General features: G+C 57.1%; 1 protein-coding gene across 1 annotated transcript in view; it reads right to left on the reverse strand.

The window, feature by feature from the left end:
• LOC140719315 (uncharacterized) overlaps positions 1-20,041 on the reverse strand; it is a 41,730-nt gene that overhangs the window by 16,645 nt on the left and 5,044 nt on the right. The window contains exons 2-7 of the mRNA XM_073033863.1: positions 17,760-17,871; positions 12,998-13,091; positions 9,758-9,812; positions 2,854-2,994; positions 1,301-1,461; positions 987-1,085 (exon numbers count right to left, since the gene is read on the reverse strand). Coding sequence (XP_072889964.1) covers positions 987-1,085; positions 1,301-1,461; positions 2,854-2,994; positions 9,758-9,812; positions 12,998-13,091; positions 17,760-17,871 — 662 coding nt within the window. The remainder of the gene's footprint in view (positions 1-986; positions 1,086-1,300; positions 1,462-2,853; positions 2,995-9,757; positions 9,813-12,997; positions 13,092-17,759; positions 17,872-20,041) is intronic.

A 20,041-nucleotide genomic window follows, 5' to 3' on the forward strand; every position in this document is an offset into this window, starting at 1 on the left:
GAGATAGGATCATTTGTCAGTGGAATATGGTATGTGACGAAATCCTAAGATTTATTCATTATGGACTGTGCCTTTAAAAATAGAGAGAGTGTGTGCCACTGATTCAGAGAGAGAGGCTCGTGAGTCACTATGGTGACGGAAGGGCGAAGCTATGTAATGGACAGCTGGCGTTCAGCATTTTTGGATCTATCTACAAGGTCAGCTGGCTTTCTGGCAGACACACAGAAGAAACAGACACTGGACGAGCTTTGAGTGCCCACAAAAGGGTGGGGTTTGAGGATCGATTGACGGCATCGGCTTACTTGGATAACAAATCACCTCCCTCTCTGTTCTGTTCAATTCTACTCAACTCAATATCACAAACGGAACTGACTTCGTTTATATACCATCGTAAGACCGTATCACTTACCACCTAAGCTTGAAGAAGTTTGGGTTTACACACTTATACATGCATAAACTCTGCTAACCTGTTTGATTTATCTGGCTTTGTAATACTATATTACGTAGTTACTAATAAAATTGTGTTTGTTAACAGCAGAACCGGTCTCCAGGTGTGTTCCATTTCTGCTGGTTCTTTTAACCTATTATGGGGTACGTAACAGGTAACATTTACAGTACATACTTCAATAATAAATTCACTTTCATCTTTGAAGTTTGCCAATTTGTATTCCTCACCCCACTTTCTTATTCTGCCTTCTTCCCCCTTCCTTTCCAGTCCTGATGAAGAGACTCGTCCCGATACTTTCTCTCTATTTCTTTCTATGGGTGACCTGTTCAGTTCCTCCTGCTTAATCTCCATGTTGTTCTGGATACCCAGTGACTTCTGTCTAGAATGAATGTATATTTGATGTCTTGCGTGTGGTCTGAACCTATCTGTGATGCTGCTGCTGAAGAATTTTCCCTGTACCCTGTGCCCTGACACTGGTCTCCATTCTCTCTCTCTCTCTTTCTCACACCCTCCACACCCAGAGAGGGACCAGCCTTACCTTGTTGGGGTGAGGGATGTAGATGGTGGGCATGTCAAAGCCACATTTGTTCAGACCGGGCCGTTTGCACAGTTCCTGGACGATCTGCATCATCACTCGCTGTATGGGGGAGGAAGGGTGGGGTGGAAAGGGCAGGGAAGGGGAGGAGAAACAGAAACTGTGGTTACCCAGGGCCATTGGAAGAACCAATGGAACAGGAAATATGAAGCTGGATGGATGGGTGAGATCGCTCCCCCCCCCCCCCCCCCCACGGTCAGGGGCGGAGGGCTGGCTGGGACGGACAGTCAAGGAGGTTTTGGGCCGCGCATCCCCACCTGCCGGTCAGTCTCGATCCCTGCTTCATCAGCCTTGCTGAGGTAGAATCGGATTTTGTCTCCCTGGGTCTCATTGAGCCGCTCCACAATGTTCAACGTCCGCTTGCACAGTGCTTGACCCATGGGGTCGAAGAAAACGAACACCAGTTCACACAGTTGCCCTGGGGGGGGGGGGGGGAAGAGGAATTGGTGAGGGGATAAAAGGAAGATGGGGAGGGACAGATGGAGAGAGTGAGTTCAGAAGGGAAAGGAGGGAGTATTGATGGGGACAGAGGGAGGAGGATGTCGGGTGGGAGAGGGTAGGGGAGGTGGGGGAAAGAGGGAGAGGAAGACAGGAGAAAAAGGTAATTAATCTATGGTCAATGGCAGCCATGTCAGAATTCTCCTAAAATTTTCTCCTCTTGATGCTCCCAGTTTGTTCAAGAGTTGAGAAGTTACACTGCAGTGTTGTGAACTCTTATTCAAGTATTTTGTGCTGGAACTCCTCACATACAAAACTTAGGTGGGGCAGAATTTATAGGATGTGTCCAAGAGGGTTTCTTGAAGCAGAACATGGATCAACTAACCAATGGAGATTCAACTTGTAGATCCTTCAACTACTGGATAAACCTCAGTTATAGGACAATAGACCATAAGACATAGGAGCAGAATTAAGCCATTCAGTCCATTGAGTCAGTTCCATCATGGCTGGTTTATTACTTCTCTCAACCCCTTTCTTCTGCCTTCTCTCCGTAACCTTTGATGCCCCTACTAATCAAGAACCTCTCAAGCTCTGCTTTAAATATATGCAATGACTTGGCCTCCACAGCCATCAATGAATTTCATGGATTTAATACCCTCTGGATGAAAAATTCCTCATTTCTGTTGTAAATGGATGTTCTTGTATTCTGAGGCTGTGCCCTGTGGTGCTGGACTTCCCCCACTATATCCTCTCTATCTATGCCTTTCAATATTTGATAGGTTCAAATCCTCCCTTAACCTTCTGAACACCAGTGAATACAGGTCCAGAGCCATCAAACACTCCATATACATTGACCCTTTCATTCTGGGATAATTCCCGTGAACTACCTCTGGACTCTCTCCAATGGCAACATATCCTTTCTTAGATAAGAAGCCCAAAACTGCTCAAAATACTCCAACTGTGGTCATTCTTACAAGAAAGAGCACGTTTAGAGATAAAACCAAAGTCTATTTTAGTTCAAACAGTCACAGTGTTTCCGTATGGAGACAGTGATTCAGGTTGAGCTGGTTGGGTCAAAACCGAATGGTTGAAGGTAAGCTGCTGTTCCTGAACCTGGTGGTGTGGGGCTTCAGGCTTCTGTACCTCCTGCCCGATGGAAGCTGTGGGAAGACAGCGTGGCCTGGATGGTGGAGACTTTTGACGGCAGACGTTGCCCTCTTGAGGCGGCCCCTCCTGTAGTGGTGTAGGGCAGGGAGGAGGTCAGACATAGGAAGGTAGGGGCATCACACAGATGGGAAGATAGGGGAGGGAGGGGTTTCACGGAGAGGGAAGTCATGGTGGGAAGGATCCTGTGGGTGCCCTGGACACTCACCCAGCCAGAGGATAGCTTGGTCCACATCGAATGGATACTTCATGTCACCATCCACCAGTCCTGGAGTATCGATAAACGTGACGAGGCTGAACTTCTTCTGCTTCGAAGTGGAGATCTCTGTGCTGAGGTAGTCCGACACTCCTATCGGGGGTGGAGAGAGGCTGGGGGGGTGAGGCTCGCTTTGCAATGTCCCGTCATAAACTTGCGTGGTCAGGCATAAACTGAATCTTGCTCCACATCGTCCCATCACACTCTCCCGGGGTCAGACACAGAGTGAAACTCCCTCCACACCGTCCCATCACACACTCCCGGGATCAGACACAGAGTGAAACTCCCTCCACACCGTCCCATCACACACTCCCGGGATCAGACACAGAGTGAAATTCCCTCCCCATTGTCCCATCACACTCTCCCGGGGTCAGACACAGAGTGAAGCTCCCTCCACATCATCCCATCACACTCTCCTGGGGTCAGACACAGAGTGAAACTCCCTCCACATTGTCCCATCACACTCTCCCGGGGTCAGACACAGAGTGAAGCTCCCTCCACATTGTCCCATCACACTCTCCCGGGGTCAGACACAGAGTGAATCTCCCTCCACACCGTCCCATCACACACTCCCAGAGTCAGACACAGAGTGAATCTCCCTCCACACCGTCCCATCACACACTCCCAGAGTCAGACACAGAGTGAAACTCCCTCCCCATTGTCCCATCACACACTCCCGGGGTCAGACACAGAGTGAAACTCCCTCCACACCGTCTCATCACACACTCCCGGGGTCAGACACAGAGTGGAGCTGTTCTGATTGCACTGAGAAAAATCGAGGCAAAACTGCTGTATTAAGGTAGTGAGTTACTTGGAGTTGGTTGGAAACGTCTCTTGGACATCTAAATGAGCGGCTGGTTTAGTGTGGAGGCTTCGTTTGGAGTTTTTCTGTCAGTTTGGACGGGGTTCGTTGACGGCTGCGAACTGCGTAGCACCCTGCTGTGGCCACTGGCAACTCGCCAGGAAGCCGGGTCGCTCCAAAAACCGGAGACAAACGCCGTTGTTCCCCCACTGACATCGGGACAACCTCCTTCCATCTCTATCGTCGTGACTCACGTTTGGTGTAGGAGCCAAAGCATCGTTTGAGACGTCTCGACCTCTCAAGGCCTGGAGTTTCTGCAGGACTAACGGAGCCTTTCCCGGCGTTGGAATTTCTGGCACTGAGCCAGCATGGTACTGTTGAGTACCTTTCCGGCCAGTTACTCAACTCGCACCAGGACTTTATAAGCAGCAGCACCACCGTATCATTCTCGATTGGGACATTGAAACAATATGCTGGACCGGTCTACAGGGAGTCACAGGCCTGCGGGGAGTTATGCCAAGGCGGCTGCCTCTCCAGCCTCGGACAAAGCCCTGTTTCGGTCGGTGAAAGTGGAACGTGGGGTGCAATGTGTTTTGCGTCCTGGAACTACCCTGGAAAAGTGCGCGGAGGCTATGGAGGACTTGTTGGGGAGAGATGGTGCTTTGGCCACTGAGAAAGAGTTCGGGAAGGCAGTGTTTTATCTGAGGAATGATGAGTTGGTGCATCGGGCCCTCAGTAGGGGGATCACGGTGGAAAATATCTTTTTACAGATGGAGCTGGTGACAGCTCCCACACAACGTATCGTCCTCGGTCACGTTAAGCCTTTCATCCCCAACGAGGACCTGCTTCCCGCACTAGCACGCTTGGGGCAAATAAGGTCAGAAATAACTGCCATCAGGCACAAATTCAAGAGACGCACCCTCCGTACCGTAATCTCTTTCCGGCAACAGGTATTCATGAAGCTGGAAAAGGAGGACGACGTTGAGGGCCGGTTTACTGTCCGGCACGAGGGGGTAGATTATCAGGTGTATTGGAGCTCTGAGCGCCCACGGTGCCATGCGTGTGGGGAGGTGGGGCACTTTCAGAGGGACTGTCCTAGCACCCGAAAACCCAAGGAATCCGCTTCAGGAACTAGTGCCCCAGCTACCTCTGCCCCTGATCCCATTCCTGCGTCTGTTCCAGTCTCTGCTCCTACCCCTGTGGTTCAGGCGAGTGATCCTGAGGCTACGTGCAGGGAGGTTCAGGCGAGGGACGGGGTGGAGCCTGTGCGGGGAAGGACAGTGAGGAAGAAATCGAAACACATGAAGAAGTCGGCCCCCGAGACCGCAGAGCTCACGCCCATTTGCCCTGAAGTGGAGCGGGAGGCTCGGGGAAGTGCACAGTCGGACGGGGTGATGGAAGCAGAGAGTAACGCTCCATCGGTGAATTCCGCACCTGTGTGCTCCTCCGGCTTGAAGAGGAGAAGGGAATGTTCCCCCAAGAGAGCAGGGAATGCAGATGCGGGGGAGTACCAGAAAGGGGTGGGAATCCGGGTGGAAGTTGTGTCTATCCCTGAATCCCCAGATGTAGCCACCAGTCCTGTGGTAGGTGGTGTGGTTGTGCAGGAAACTAGTGCTAGGCCTGTTTGCACAACTAAAACAGACCTGGAGCCCTCCACCCAGGACTTGGCAGTAAGCGCCTCCCTGGAGGCAAATGTATTAAATAGTATGAGCGGAGAGGAGACCAAGCTCTCTCACTGTCAGCATCAGGCTGCCGGTGAATCCCTTGGACCAGAGCTGCTGGGGTCCCCTTCATACCTGTCTCCTGGGGAGGGTGATATAACCCGCAAGCTGACCCCATCAACTAATGGCCTGCAGGGAGTCCCTGGGGATTTTCCCTCCATCATCGTAACTGTGGATAAGACTGATGCGACAGTGGAGTAGGAAGGTATGAGGGAGGTACCCGCTGCGCAGTGTGGGTTACAAGTGCAGCCACCTTATACAACACACGAGGAGGAAGATGGGGGATCTGTCTGCAGTGAGGGGTTGGAGGGAGACTCTTTTGATAGCGAGACAATGGACATCCTCACCCCTCCTGAAAAATCCCCATTGATACCTGTGGAGGAGATCAGAGAGTTCATTCACTCCTCTGTGGGTGCAAAGCATCGGCCTAAACTCGCCTCACTTCGCTGGCCTAGCATGCCGAGGCTGGTGAAGTCCCTGCGAGTCATCCTCAGACGGAAGGGGAAGGGGAAGGGGAAGAAGAATGCTGTGTCAGGGAATGACAGACGGCAGCTGAAATCTTTCCTGGATGACCTGGTGAGGGACATCAGGGTGAAAAACAGTCTCGCTCCTTCGGGAGATGGTGGGTCACCGGGTAGCGATGGTAGCAGTTGGGCCCGGAAAGCAAAGAATGTTCTTGGTTTTCTTCGGGATAGTGCGGCTGAGGGCGCCACCGCTCTCAGCGGGAAGGGTACTGGTGCTGAGGCCTAGTGTGCTCCCGACATGAAACTTACCATAGCTAGTTTAAATGTAAACGGTAGCAGGGGCTCCCTCTGCAGATATAACAATCTCTCAGTCCTCAGAGATGGGAGATACGCAGTGAGTTTCCTGCAGGAAACCCATACCACCCCAGGGGACGAGTCCGCTTGGCTCCTGGAGTGGCAGGGCGGGGTCTACATGAGTCACCTTAGCTCCAACTCTAGTGGGGTGGCGATCCTGTTGGCCACAACCTTTCGGCCAGAAATCGTAGGAGTCCAAGATGTTGTGCCCGGCCGTCTGCTCCACCTGGCTATGCGCCTCGAAGGTGTACCGCTGCATTTTATCAACGTGTATGCTCCGAGGCGCGGGGTGATGCAGACGCGCCTTTTCTGTCAGCTGTCCACCTTGCTGAGTTCCATCGATCCTGGGGACTGCGTCATCCTCGGGGGAGACTTCAACTGTACCCTCGAGGTGGAGGACCGCTCGGGCCTCCAACGCGACCCAGCATCGGCAAAAAAGTTAAAGGAGCTAGTCGGCTCCTTTGACTTGGTGGACAGCTGGTGGAATCTTCACCCCGACTCTAGCGCCTTCTCCAGAAGATCCAGAGAGGGGGGTTCCCAGATAGACCGCCTGTATATCTCTCGGGCTTATGTCTCCCATGTGTCGGCGTCCTCCATGCGGCCGGTGTCGTGCTCGGATCATCACCTAGTGTGGATGGAATTTACTCCTCTGCACCCTCGGGTGGGATCCGGGTATTGGCACTTTAACAACCGGCTGCTGGAGGACAGCCGATTCCGGGATTCGTTCCGAGCGTTCTGGGCCACCTGGAGAGAGAGACGGAGAGAGTTCTGCTCCCTACGGCTGTGGTGGGATGTGGGCAAAGCCCACATCCGGTTTTTATGTCGGGAGTACACTAGGGGGTTGACAAAGAGGTGGGACTCTGAGATTGAGCGGCTTGAGAGAGCGTTGCTTGACCTAGAGTCTTGTCTTGGTCCGACCGGTGGAGACCAACAGCTGTGGCAGGAATACCAGAAGGACGCACTAAGGAATCTGCATCTTCAGCAGTCCCGAGGTGCATATGTGAGGTCGCGGATCCAAATGCTGCAAGATTTGGACCACGGCTCACCCTTCTTCTACTCATTGGAGAAGTGGCGGGGAGTTCAAAAGCAGCTGGTGGAGCTACTGGCTGCTGATGGGTCCTCCATCACGGACCCCGACGGAATTATCAAAGAAGTCCGCACTTTCTATCGGTCCTTATTCTCACCAGATCCATCAAATGCAGAGGCGTGCAATGAGGTCTGGGAAGATTTGCCAAAGGTCAGCCAAGAGGACGCAGCACGTCTGGACGCTCCCCTGACTCGGGAGGAGCTGTCTACTGCCCTTCGGCAACTCCGGGGGGGTAAGTCACCTGGCTTAGATGGTCTGAGTGTGGACTTCTATCAGGCTTTTTGGGATGTCCTGGGGGTTGATTACAGCCTTGTTCTAGGGGAGAGCCTAGCCACTGGGGAAATGCCCCTCTCATGGCGAAGAGCTGTTGTGGTCCTGGTGTGCTGGTGTGCGTTGGAACGCGACTGGCGGCTCTCCGCCTCAGGACTCTGCAGAGATTCCTGGACGCCGAGCACCCTCCCAGGTGGAACGTGTTGGTGACTTTCTTCCTCCAGAGGGGCTGCTGTCTCCACGAAGACCACCGGCAGGCGTCAGCCATGTTGCTTTGCGGAGTCTGCCCGGCTTCTATCAGGACCGACTGAGAGTCAGGAACATGGTTGCCTCGGGCCGGGAATCCCCTCCTCTGGCGGAGGGCGGGGTCCTGGCCGACCCTTGCCCTACCTCAGTGGATGTCGGTGCGGCTCAGGTGTGTGGACCGACTCAGGCCGAGCTGCTTGTTGGGCCCAGGCCCCACAATCTTCTCCGGGAGCCGTATCCACACAACTTGAGCCGTCTCTCCTCGACACCCACAATCCCATTCAGGGATGCAAGTAGGAGGTACCTGTATGGGCTGCTGCTCCACACCCCCACCCTTGTCCACCGTCCCGACACGCCATGGCCGTCGGTCTTTCCACCCGGAGGTGAGGCGGGTCCCCACTGGAAGTCCCTTTACGAGGGGGTTCTTCCCATGCACCTGGGGGATCTCGGCTGGATGGTGCTGCATAGAGCGGTGTCCTGCAATAAGTTCTTCAGTTTGTACATGGATCTCCCACCCGCATGCCACTTCTGCGGGCCAGAAGAGGCCGTGTACCACATGTACATGGAGTGTGCGAGGCTGCAGCCCCTTTCTGCATATTTGCGTGGGCTGCTTCTCACCTTCTGGTTGCATTTTAGCCCCACCCTATTTGTATATGGTCATCCAGTAAAGAAGGGGGCATGGAGGGATGAGGATGTCCCAGTCAACCTGCTCCTGGGGCTGGTGAAATCCGCCATCCGAGGGTCTTGGAAACGGGTGGCGGGAGGATCTCCCCGGGCAGACTGCCTGGCAATGTTTAGGGGTTATGTTCATGTCATCGTGAATAGAGATGGCAACATTCTGGTGTAATGTCTATTGTCTATTTGTAGTGAAGTAATTGTGTTTGCCACTGTTTTGTATATATTGTATAGCACCGATATTTGTAATAAAGGATTTTGTAAAAAAAAAGTCAGACACAGAGTGAAACTCCCTCCACACCGTCCCATCACACACTCCCGGGGTCAGACACAGAGTGAAACTCCCTCCCCACACCGTCCCTTCACACACTCCCGGGGTCAGACACAGAGTGAAACTCCCTCCACACCGTCCCATCACACACTCCCGGGGTCAGACACAGAGTGAAACTCCCTCCCCACACCGTCCCATCACACACTCCCGGGGTCAGACACAGAGTGAAACTCCCTCCCCACACCGTCCCATCACACACTCCCGGGGTCAGACACAGAGTGAAACTCCCTCCCCACACCGTCCCATCACACACTCCCGGGGTCAGACACAGAGTGAAACTCCCTCCCCACACCGTCCCATCACACACTCCCGGGGTCAGACACAGAGTGAAACTCCCTCCCCACACTGTCCCATCACACACTCCCGGGGTCAGACACAGAGTGAAGTTCCCCCCACACCTTCCCATCACACACACCCGGGGTCAGACACAGAGTGAAGTTCCCCCACACCGTCCCATCACACACACCCGGGGTCAGACACAGAGTGAAGTTCCCCCCACACCGTCCCATCACACACTCCCGGGGTCAGACACAGAGTGAAACTCCCTCCACACACCGTCCCATCACACACTCCCGGGGTCAGACACAGAGTGAATCTCCCTCCACACCGTCCCATCACACACTCCCGGGGTCAGACACAGAGTGAAACTCCCTCCACACCGTCCCATCACACACTCCCGGGTCAGACACAGAGTTAAACTCCCTCCACACCGTCCCATCACACACTCCCGGGGTCAGACACAGAGTGAAACTCCCTCCACACCGTCCCATCACACACTCCCGGGGTCAGACACAGAGTAACAGCTCTCTACACATTACTATTTAAAGACCGTGCATGATTTCTAGCCCCGACAGGAAGGTAGTCTGCGGGTGACAACAGAAGCAGGGAATATTGTGTGATCCCTACCTTCAATGTTCTGCAGCGGTTTGAAGTGTGGATACAGATGGAGTGTTGCATTACCCTGGTGGAGAGATGAAGAAAAACATCTGGGTGAAAAGAATCCTTCCTGTCGACCCAGATCTGGAGAACCAGCCTATGACCTGGGAGATCCCTCGCACCTTCCCATCACACACTCCCGGGGTCAGACACAGAGTGAAACTCCCTCCACCCGTCCCATCACAGACTCTCCAGAGTCACACACAGAGTGAAGTTTCCTCTAAACCGTCCTATTGCACATTTCAGGGGTCAGACACAAGGTGAGGCTCTCTCACACCGTCCAGGGGTTAGACACAGAGTGAAACTCCCTTCACACCGTCCCATCACACACTCCCGGGGTCAGACACAGAGTGAATCTCCCACCGTACTGTCCCATCACACAACCCCGGTGTCAGACACAGAGTGAATCTCCCTCCACACCGTCCCATCACACACTCCCGGGGTCAGAATCAGAGTGAAACTCCCTCCACACCGTCCCATCATACACTCCCGGGGTCAGACACAGAGTGAAACTCCCTCCACACCGTCCCATCACACACTCCCGGGGTCAGACACAGAGTGAAACTCCCTCCACACCGTCCCATCACACACTCCCGGGGTCAGACACAGAGTGAATCTCCCTCCACACTGCCCCCTCACACACTCCCAGTGTCAGACAGAGTGAAGCTCCCTCCACACCGTCCCATCACACACACCTGGGGTCAGACACAGAGTGAAACTCCATCCAAACAGTCCCATCACACACTCCCGGGGTCAGACACTGAGTGAAACTCTCTCTACACTGTCCCATCACACTCTCCTGGTGTCAGACACAGAGTGACGCTCCCTCCACACCATCCCATCACACACTCCCGGGGTCAGACACAGAGTGACGCTCCCTCCACACCGTCCCATCACACACTCCCGGGGTCAGACACAGAGTGAATCTCCCTCCACACTGCCCCATCACACACTCCCGGGGTCAGACACAGAGTGAATCTCCCTCCACACCGTCCCATCACACACTACCCAGAGGGTCAGACACAGAGTGAATCTCCCTCCACACTGCCCCATAACACACTCCCGGGGTCAGACACAGAGTGAAACTCCCTCCACACCGTCCCATCACACACTCCCGGGGTCAGACACAGAGTGAATCTCGCTCCACACTGCCCCATCACACACTCCCGGGGTCAGACACAGAGTGAATCTCCCTCCACACCGTCCCATCACACACTCCCAGGGTCAGACACAGAGTGACGCTCCCTCCTCACCGACCCATCACACACTCCCAGGGTCAGACACAGAGTGAATCTCCCACCGTACTGTCCCATCACACAACCCCGGGGTCAGACACAGAGTGAATCTCCCTCCACACTGCCCCATCACACACTCCCGGGGTCAGACACAGAGTGAATCTCCCTCCACACCGTCCCATCACACACTCCCAGGGTCAGACACAGAGTGAATCTCCCTCCACACTGCCCCATCACACACTCCCGGGGTCAGACACAGAGTGAAACTCCCTCCACACCGTCCCATCACACACACCCAGGGTCAGACACAGAGTGAATCTCCCTCCACACTGCCCCATCACACACTCCCGGGGTCAGACACAGAGTGAATCTCCCTCCACACCGTCCCATCACACACTCCCAGGGTCAGACACAGAGTGAATCTCCCTCCTCACTGTCCCATCACACACTCCCGGGGTCAGACACAGAGTGATGCTCCCTCCTCACCGTCCCATCACACACTCCCAGGGTCAGACACAGAGTGAATCGCCCTCCACACTGCCCCATCACACACTCCCGGGGTCAGACACAGAGTGAATCTCCCTCCACACCGTCCCATCACACACTCCCAGGGTCAGACACAGAGTGAATCTCCCTCCTCACTGTCCCATCACACACTCCCGGGGTCAGACACAGAGTGACGCTCCCTCCTCACTGTCCCATCACACACTCCTGGGGTCAGACACAGAGTGACGCTCCCTCCTCACTGTCCCATCACACACTCCCGGGGTCAGACACAGAGTGAATCTCCCTCCACACCGTCCCATCACACACTCCCAGGGTCAGACACAGAGTGAATCTCCCTCCTCACTGTCCCATCACACACTCCCGGGGTCAGACACAGAGTGACGCTCCCTCCTCACCGTCCCATCACACACTCCCAGGGTCAGACACAGAGTGAATCTCCCTCCACACTGCCCCATCACACACTCCCGGGGTCAGACACAGAGTGAATCTCCCTCCACACCGTCCCATCACACACTCCCAGGGTCAGACACAGAGTGAATCTCCCTCCTCACTGTCCCATCACACACTCCCGGGGTCAGACACAGAGTGACGCTCCCTCCTCACTGTCCCATCACACACTCCTGGGGTCAGACACAGAGTGACGCTCCCTCCTCACTGTCCCATCACACACTCCCGGGGTCAGACACAGAGTGAAACTCCCTCCACATCGTCCCATCACACACTCCCGGGGTCAGACAGAGTGAAACTCCCTCCACACCGTCCCATCACACACTCCCGGGGTCAGACCCAGAGTGACGCTCCCTCCACGCCGTCCCATCACACACTCCCGGGGTCACACAGTGAATCTCCCCTATCACCGTCTGATCACACACTCCCGGGGCCTGCAATAAGTTCTTTAGTTTGTACACGGTTCTCCCACCTGCATGTCATTTCTGTGGGCTGGAGCAAACCGTGTACCAGACGTACCTGGAAGTCTGCGAGGCTGCAGCCCCTTTTTGCGTATTTGTGTGGGCTGCTTCTCACCATTTGGTTGCATTTTAGCCCCACCCTATTTATATATGGTCATCCAGTAAGGAAGAGGGCATGGAGGGATGAGGATGTCCTTGTTAACTTGCTCCTGGGGCTGGCGAAAACAGCCATCTGAGGGGCTTGGAAACGGGTGGCGGGAGGATTTGCCCAGGCAGACTGCCTGGCAGTGTTTAGGGGCTCGGGTAAATATTGAAAAGGAACACGCGCAGTCCACTGCGACCTTAGAGGCGTTCTGGGACTGCTGGGCTCCGCAGAGTGTAAATGCCATCATTGATAGAGATGGGAACATTTTGATTTAATGTGTATCGTCTATTTGTAGGGAAGTAATTGTGTTAGTCACTGTTCTGTATATATTGTATAGCACCAATATCTGTAATAAAGAAGTTTTGTAAAAAAAGGGTCAGACACAGAGTGAAGGTCTGGGAAAGGGTCAACTCACGGTCAGCGATTCCCTTTTGCGGCCACTGGTGACAAAAGTAAAGCCCTGAGTCTCGATGGCCACGCCTGTGCGTTGAATGTGTTCTTCCACGTACCTGGGGGAGAGGAAGGGGGCTGACTAAGAGACAGGATGAACCTGGGGGAGAGCATCGAGGAGAGGGGGGTGGGGGTGAGGGAGGTGGCAGTGAGAGGAACAGGATGAACCAGGGGGAGAGTATAGAGGAGAGGGGGGTGGGGGTGAGGGAGGTGGCAGTGAGAGGAACAGGATGAACCAGGGGGAGAGTATAGAGGAGAGGGGGGTGGGGGTGAGGGAGGTGGCAGTGAGAGGAACAGGATGAACCTGGGGGAGAGCATAGAGGAGAGGGGGGGTGGGGGTGAGGGAGGTGGTAGCGAGTGAGGAATAGGATGAACCAGGGGGAGAGTATAGAGGAGAGGGGGGTGGGGGTGAGGGAGGTGGCAGTGAGAGGAACAGGATGAACCAGGGGGAGAGTATAGAGGAGAGGGGGGTGGGGGTGAGGGAGGTGGCAGTGAGAGGAACAGGATGAACCTGGGGGAGAGCATAGAGGAGAGGGGGGTGGGGGTGAGGGAGGTGGCAGCGAGTGAGGAACTGGATGAACCAGGGGGAGAGCATAGAGGAGAGGGGGGGTGGGGGTGAGGGTGAGGGAGGTGGCAGTGAGTGAGGAACAGGATGAACCTGGGGGAGAGCATAGAGGAGAGGGGGGTGGGGGTGAGGGAGGTGGCAGTGAGAGGAACAGGATGAACCTGGGGGAGAGCATAGAGGAGAAGGGGGTGGGGGTGAGGGTGAGGGAGGTGGCAGTGAGTGAGGAACAGGATGAACCTGGGGGAGAGCATAGAGGAGAGGGGGGTGGGGGTGAGGGAGGTGGTAGCGAGTGAGGAACAGGATGAACCAGGGGGAGAGTATAGAGGAGAGGGGGGGTGGGGGTGAGGGAGGTGGCAGTGAGAGGAACAGGATGAACCTGGGGGAGAGCATAGAGGAGAGGGGGGTGGGGGTGAGGGAGGTGGCAGTGAGAGGAACAGGATGAACCAGGGGGAGAGTATAGAGGAGAGGGGGGTGGGGGTGAGGGAGGTGGCAGTGAGAGGAACAGGATGAACCTGGGGGAGAGCATAGAGGAGAGGGGGGTGGGGGTGAGGGAGGTGGTAGCGAGTGAGGAACAGGATGAACCTGGGGGAGAGCATAGAGGAGAGGGGGGTGGGGGTGAGGGAGGTGGCAGTGAGTGAGGAACAGGATGAACCAGGGGGAGAGCATAGAGGAGAGGGGGGTGGGGGTGAGGGAGGTGGCAGCGAGAGGAACAGGATGAACCAGGGGGAGAGTATAGAGGAGAGGGGGGTGGGGGTGAGGGAGGTGGCAGTGAGTGAGGAACAGGATGAACCAGGGGGAGAGCATAGAGGAGAGGGGGGTGGGGGTGAGGGAGGTGGCAGTGAGAGGAACAGGATGAACCTGGGGGAGAGCATAGAGGAGAAGGGGGTGGGGGTGAGGGTGAGGGAGGTGGCAGTGAGTGAGGAACAGGATGAACCTGGGGGAGAGCATAGAGGAGAGGGGGGTGGGGGTGAGGGTGAGGGAGGTGGCAGTGAGTGAGGAACAGAATGAACCAGGGGGAGAGCATAGAGGAGAGGGGGGTGGGGGTGAAGGAAGTGGCAGCGAGTGAGGAACTGGATGAACCAGGGGGAGAGTATAGAGGAGAGGGGGGTGTGGGTGAGGGTGAGGGAGGTGGCAGTGAGTGAGGAACAGGATGAACCTGGGGGAGAGCATAGAGGAGAGGGGGGTGTGGGTGAGGGTGAGGGAGGTGGCAGTGAGTGAGGAACAGGATGAACCAGGGGGAGAGTATAGAGGAGAGGGGGGGTGAGGGTGAGGGAGGTGGCAGTGAGTGAGGAACAGGATGAACCTGGGGGAGAGCATAGAGGAGAGGGGGGTGGGGGTGAGGGTGAGGGAGGTGGCAGTGAGTGAGGAACAGGAAGAACCAGGGGGAGAGTATAGAGGAGAGGGGGGTGAGGGTGAGGGAGGTGGCAGTGAGTGAGGAACAGGATGAACCTGGGGGAGAGCATAGAGGAGAGGGGGGTGGGGGGTGAGGGAGGTGGCAGTGAGTGAGGAACAGAATGAACCAGGGGGAGAGCATAGAGGAGAGGGGGGTGGGGGTGAAGGAAGTGGCAGCGAGTGAGGAACAGGATGAACCTGGGGGAGAGTATAGAGGAGAGGGGGGTGGGGGTGAGGGAGGTGGCAGTGAGTGAGGAACTGGATGAACCAGGGGGAGAGCATAGAGGAGAGGGGGGTGAGGGTGAGGGAGGGTGGCAGTGAGTGAGGAACAGGATGAACCAGGGGGAGAGTATAGAGGAGAGGGGGGTGGGGGTGAGGGAGGTGGCAGTGAGTGAGGAACAGGATGAACCTGGGGGAGAGCATAGAGGAGAAGGGGGTGGGGGTGAGGGAGGTGGCAGTGAGTGAGGAACAGGATGAACCTGGGGGAGAGCATAGAGGAGAAGGGGGTGGGGGTGAGGGTGAGGGAGGTGGCAGTGAGTGAGGAACAGGATGAACCTGGGGGAGAGCATAGAGGAGAGGGGGGTGGGGGTGAGGGTGAGGGAGGTGGCAGTGAGTGAGGAACAGGATGAACCTGGGGGAGAGCATAGAGGAGAGGGGGGTGGGGGTGAGGGTGAGGGAGGTGGCAGTGAGTGAGGAACAGGATGAACCTGGGGGAGAGCATAGAGGAGAGGGGGGTGGGGGTGGGGGTGAAGGAAGTGGCAGCGAGTGAGGAACAGGATGAACCTGGGGGAGAGCATAGAGGAGAGGGGGGTGGGGGTGAGGGAGGTGGTAGCGAGTGAGGAACAGGATGAACCTGGGGGAGAGCATAGAGTAGAGGGGGGTGAGGGTGAGGGAGGTGGCAGTGAGTGAGGAACAGAATGAACCAGGGGGAGAGCATAGAGGAGAGGGGGGTGGGGGTGAAGGAAGTGGCAGCGAGTGAGGAACAGGATGAACCTGGGGGAGAGTATAGAGGAGAGGGGGGGTGGGGGTGAGGGAGGTGGCAGTGAGTGAGGAACTGGATGAACCAGGGGGAGAGCATAGAGGAGAGGGGGGTGGGGGTGAGGGAGGTGGTAGCGAGTGAGGAACAGGATGAACCAGGGGGAGAGTATAGAGGAGAGGGGGGTGGGGGTGAGGGTGAGGGAGGTGGCAGTGAGTGAGGAACAGGATGAACCTGGGGGAGAGCATAGAGGAGAGGGGGGTGGGGGTGAGGGTGAGGGAGGTGGCAGTGAGTGAGGAACAGGATGAACCTGGGGGAGAGCATAGAGGAGAAGGGGGTGGGGGTGAGGGTGAGGGAGGTGGCAGTGAGTGAGGAACAGGATGAACCTGGGGGAGAGCATAGAGGAGAGGGGGGTGGGGGTGAGGGTGAGGGAGGTGGCAGTGAGTGAGGAACAGAATGAACCAGGGGGAGAGCATAGAGGAGAGGGGGGTGGGGGTGAAGGAAGTGGCAGCGAGTGAGGAACAGGATGAACCTGGGGGAGAGTATAGAGGAGAGGGGGGTGGGGGTGAGGGAGGTGGCAGTGAGTGAGGAACTGGATGAACCAGGGGGAGAGCATAGAGGAGAGGGGGGTGGGGGTGAGGGAGGTGGTAGCGAGTGAGGAACAGGATGAACCAGGGGGAGAGTATAGAGGAGAGGGGGGTGGGGGTGAGGGAGGTGGCAGTGAGAGGAACAGGATGAACCAGGGGGAGAGTATAGAGAAGAGGGGGGGTGGGGGTGAGGGAGGTGGTAGTGAGAGGAACAGGATGAACCAGGGGGAGAGCATAGAGGAGAGGTGGGTGGGGGTGAGGGAGGTGGCATCGAGTGAGGAACTGGATGAACCTGGCGGAGTTGGGGGCGGGGAAGGGGCAGACCTGGGATAGGGGAGGGAAAAGAGGGAGGGGGCTGTACATGTACAGCAGAGGAAAGGGGACCCTTCCCTCCATCCCTCCCTCTTCCCTGCCCCTGTCCCTCCTCACTAACCCTTGCCTCAACATCCCAGCCCACCACTCTCTCCTTGCTTTCCCGCCCCCTCACTGCCCTTCCCCTCCATTTTCAGCACCAAACTTTACCACCCTCCCTCCTGCATCCCTCTACCTCCAACCCTTCCTTCTCCGTTACCACCTCACTACACCTTTGCTTTCTCTCACTCCCCACACCCGCTTCTTGCTCTTCAATATGTACCCTTACTCTTCTTCCCTCCTCACTACCCTTTCTTCATTCACCCTCTTCCTCACCCTCCTTCCTCTACCCCTTCCTCTACGTCCTTCATCACTACCCCCTCACCTCATCAGTCCTCCCTGCTCCTCCCTCTCCTCTCTTTCTCAATCCTCCCCTCCCTCCTCAGTGACCATTCCCCTTTCCTCTCCGACCCCTTCTCCTTCCTCCTCAACCTTGCCCTCTCCATCTTCCACATCCCCAAATCAGTCCACACGGCCCCTACTTACTCACTGTTCCCTCTGAACTTCCCCTTTACTTTTCCTCCCTCCTTGTAGTCTGTCACTCCTCCCCTCCATCCACACAGACCCCCCCCCCCACCACCGTGGTGTTCAGCACTCTCCGCTGTGCAAGGGAAGGGGCAGAGACAGAGGAGGAGATGGGGGGAGACGGGGAGTAGGGGTGAAGGAGATGCAAAGGTAGATGGGTGAAGTGGTGGTGGAGGAGAGATGGAAGGGGAACTTGGTGACAGAGGGAGAGGTAGAGAGGAGGAACAGGAGGGCTAGGGCCTGTGGACGATGGGTGAGGGTGCAGGGTTACCAGTTGATGAATGAGCTTTTCCCAGCTGAGTGATTCCCCATCAACATCACCGTCATCTTCTTCCGGGGGGGCGAGAGCTGCATCCCCAGACGAGACGCGATGTCGATCAGTCCTGGGGGGACAGGGTGAAAACCATCAGTCTGTTCACTCTCCGACACCCCTCCCCATCTCCAGCACCGCTGCCCCACCCTACACCCTGTCTCTCCCCTCCACCCCTCCCCGTCTTCAACACCTCTGTCCCTCCCCTCCACCCCTCCCCGTCTTCAACACCTCTGCCCCACCCTACACCCTGTCCCTCCCCTCCACCCCTCCCCATCTTCAACACCGCTGTCCCACCCTACACCCTGTCCCTCCCCTCCACCCCTCCCCATCTTCAACACCGCTGTCCCACTCTACACCCTGTCCCTCCCCTCCACCCCTCCCCATCTTCAACACCGCTGTCCCACTCTACACCCTGTCCCTCCCCTCCACCCCTCCCCGTCTTCAACACCTCTGCCCCACCCTACACCCTGTCCCTCCCCTCCACCCCTCCCCATCTTCAACACCGCTGTCCCACCCTACACCCTGTCCCTCCCCTCCACCCCTCCCCATCTTCAACACCGCTGTCCCACCCTACACCCTGTCCCTCCCCTCCACCCCTCCCCGTCTTCAACACCGCTGTCCCACTCTACACCCTGTCCCTCCCCTCCACCCCTCCCCGTCTTCAACACCGCTGCCCCACCCTACACCCCGTCCCTCCCCTCCACCCCTCCCCGTCTTCAACACCTCTGCCCCACTCTACACCCCGTCCCTCCACTCCACCCCGCCCCGTCTTCAACACCGCTGTCCCTCCCTCCACCCCTCCCCATCTTCAACACCGCTGTCCCACCCTACACCCCATCCCTCCCCTCCACCCCTCCCCGTCTTCAACACCTCTGCCCCACTCTACACCCCGTCCCTCCACTCCACCCCGCCCCGTCTTCAACACCGCTGTCCCTCCCTCCACCCCTCCCCATCTTCAACACCGCTGTCCCACCCTACACCCCATCCCTCCCCTCCACCCCTCCCCGTCTTCAACACCGCTGTCCCACCCTACACCCCATCCCTCCCCTCCACCCCTCCCCGTCTTCAACACCGCTGTCCCACTCTACACCCTGTCCCTCCTCTCCACCCCTCCCCGTCTTCAACACCGCTGTCCCTCCCTCCACCCCTCCCCATCTTCAACACCGCTGTCCCACTCTACACCCTGTCCCTCCTCTCCACCCCTCCCCGTCTTCAACACCGCTGCCCCACTCTACACCCTGTCCCTCCACTCCACCCCTCCCCATCTTCAACACCGCTGTCCCACCCTACACCCCGTCCCTTCCCTCCACCCCGCCCCGTCTTCAACACCGCTGCCCCACTCTACACCCTGTCCCTCCTCTCCACCCCTCCCCGTCTTCAACACCGCTGCCCCACTCTACACCCTGTCCCTCCTCTCCACCCCTCCCCGTCTTCAACACCGCTGTCCCTCCCTCCACCCCTCCCCATCTTCAACACCGCTGTCCCACTCTACACCCTGTCCCTCCTCTCCACCCCTCCCCGTCTTCAACACCGCTGTCCCTCCCTCCACCCCTCCCCGTCTTCAACACCGCTGTCCCTCCCTCCACCCCTCCCCGTCTTCAACACCGCTGCCCCACTCTACACCCTGTCCCTCCTCTCCACCCCTCCCCGTCTTCAACACCGCTGCCCCACTCTACACCCTGTCCCTCCACTCCACCCCTCCCCGTCTTCAACACCGCTGTCCCACCCTACACCCCATCCCTCCCCTCCACCCCTCCCCATCTTCAACACCGCTGTCCCACCTACACACTGTCCCTCCCCTCCACCCCTCCCCATCTTCAACACCGCTGCCCCACTCTACACCCTGTCCCTCCTCTCCACCCCTCCCCGTCTTCAACACCGCTGTCCCTCCCTCCACCCCTCCCCATCTTCAACACCGCTGTCCCACTCTACACCCTGTCCCTCCTCTCCACCCCTCCCCGTCTTCAACACCGCTGCCCCACTCTACACCCTGTCCCTCCACTCCACCCCTCCCCATCTTCAACACCGCTGTCCCACCCTACACCCCGTCCCTTCCCTCCACCCCGCCCCGTCTTCAACACCGCTGCCCCACTCTACACCCTGTCCCTCCTCTCCACCCCTCCCCGTCTTCAACACCGCTGTCCCTCCCTCCACCCCTCCCCATCTTCAACACCGCTGCCCCACTCTACACCCTGTCCCTCCTCTCCACCCCTCCCCGTCTTCAACACCGCTGCCCCACT

The sequence above is a fragment of the Hemitrygon akajei genome, chromosome 31 (genome assembly GCF_048418815.1).
Source record: "Hemitrygon akajei chromosome 31, sHemAka1.3, whole genome shotgun sequence".
NCBI classification, from domain to species: domain Eukaryota; kingdom Metazoa; phylum Chordata; class Chondrichthyes; order Myliobatiformes; family Dasyatidae; genus Hemitrygon; species Hemitrygon akajei.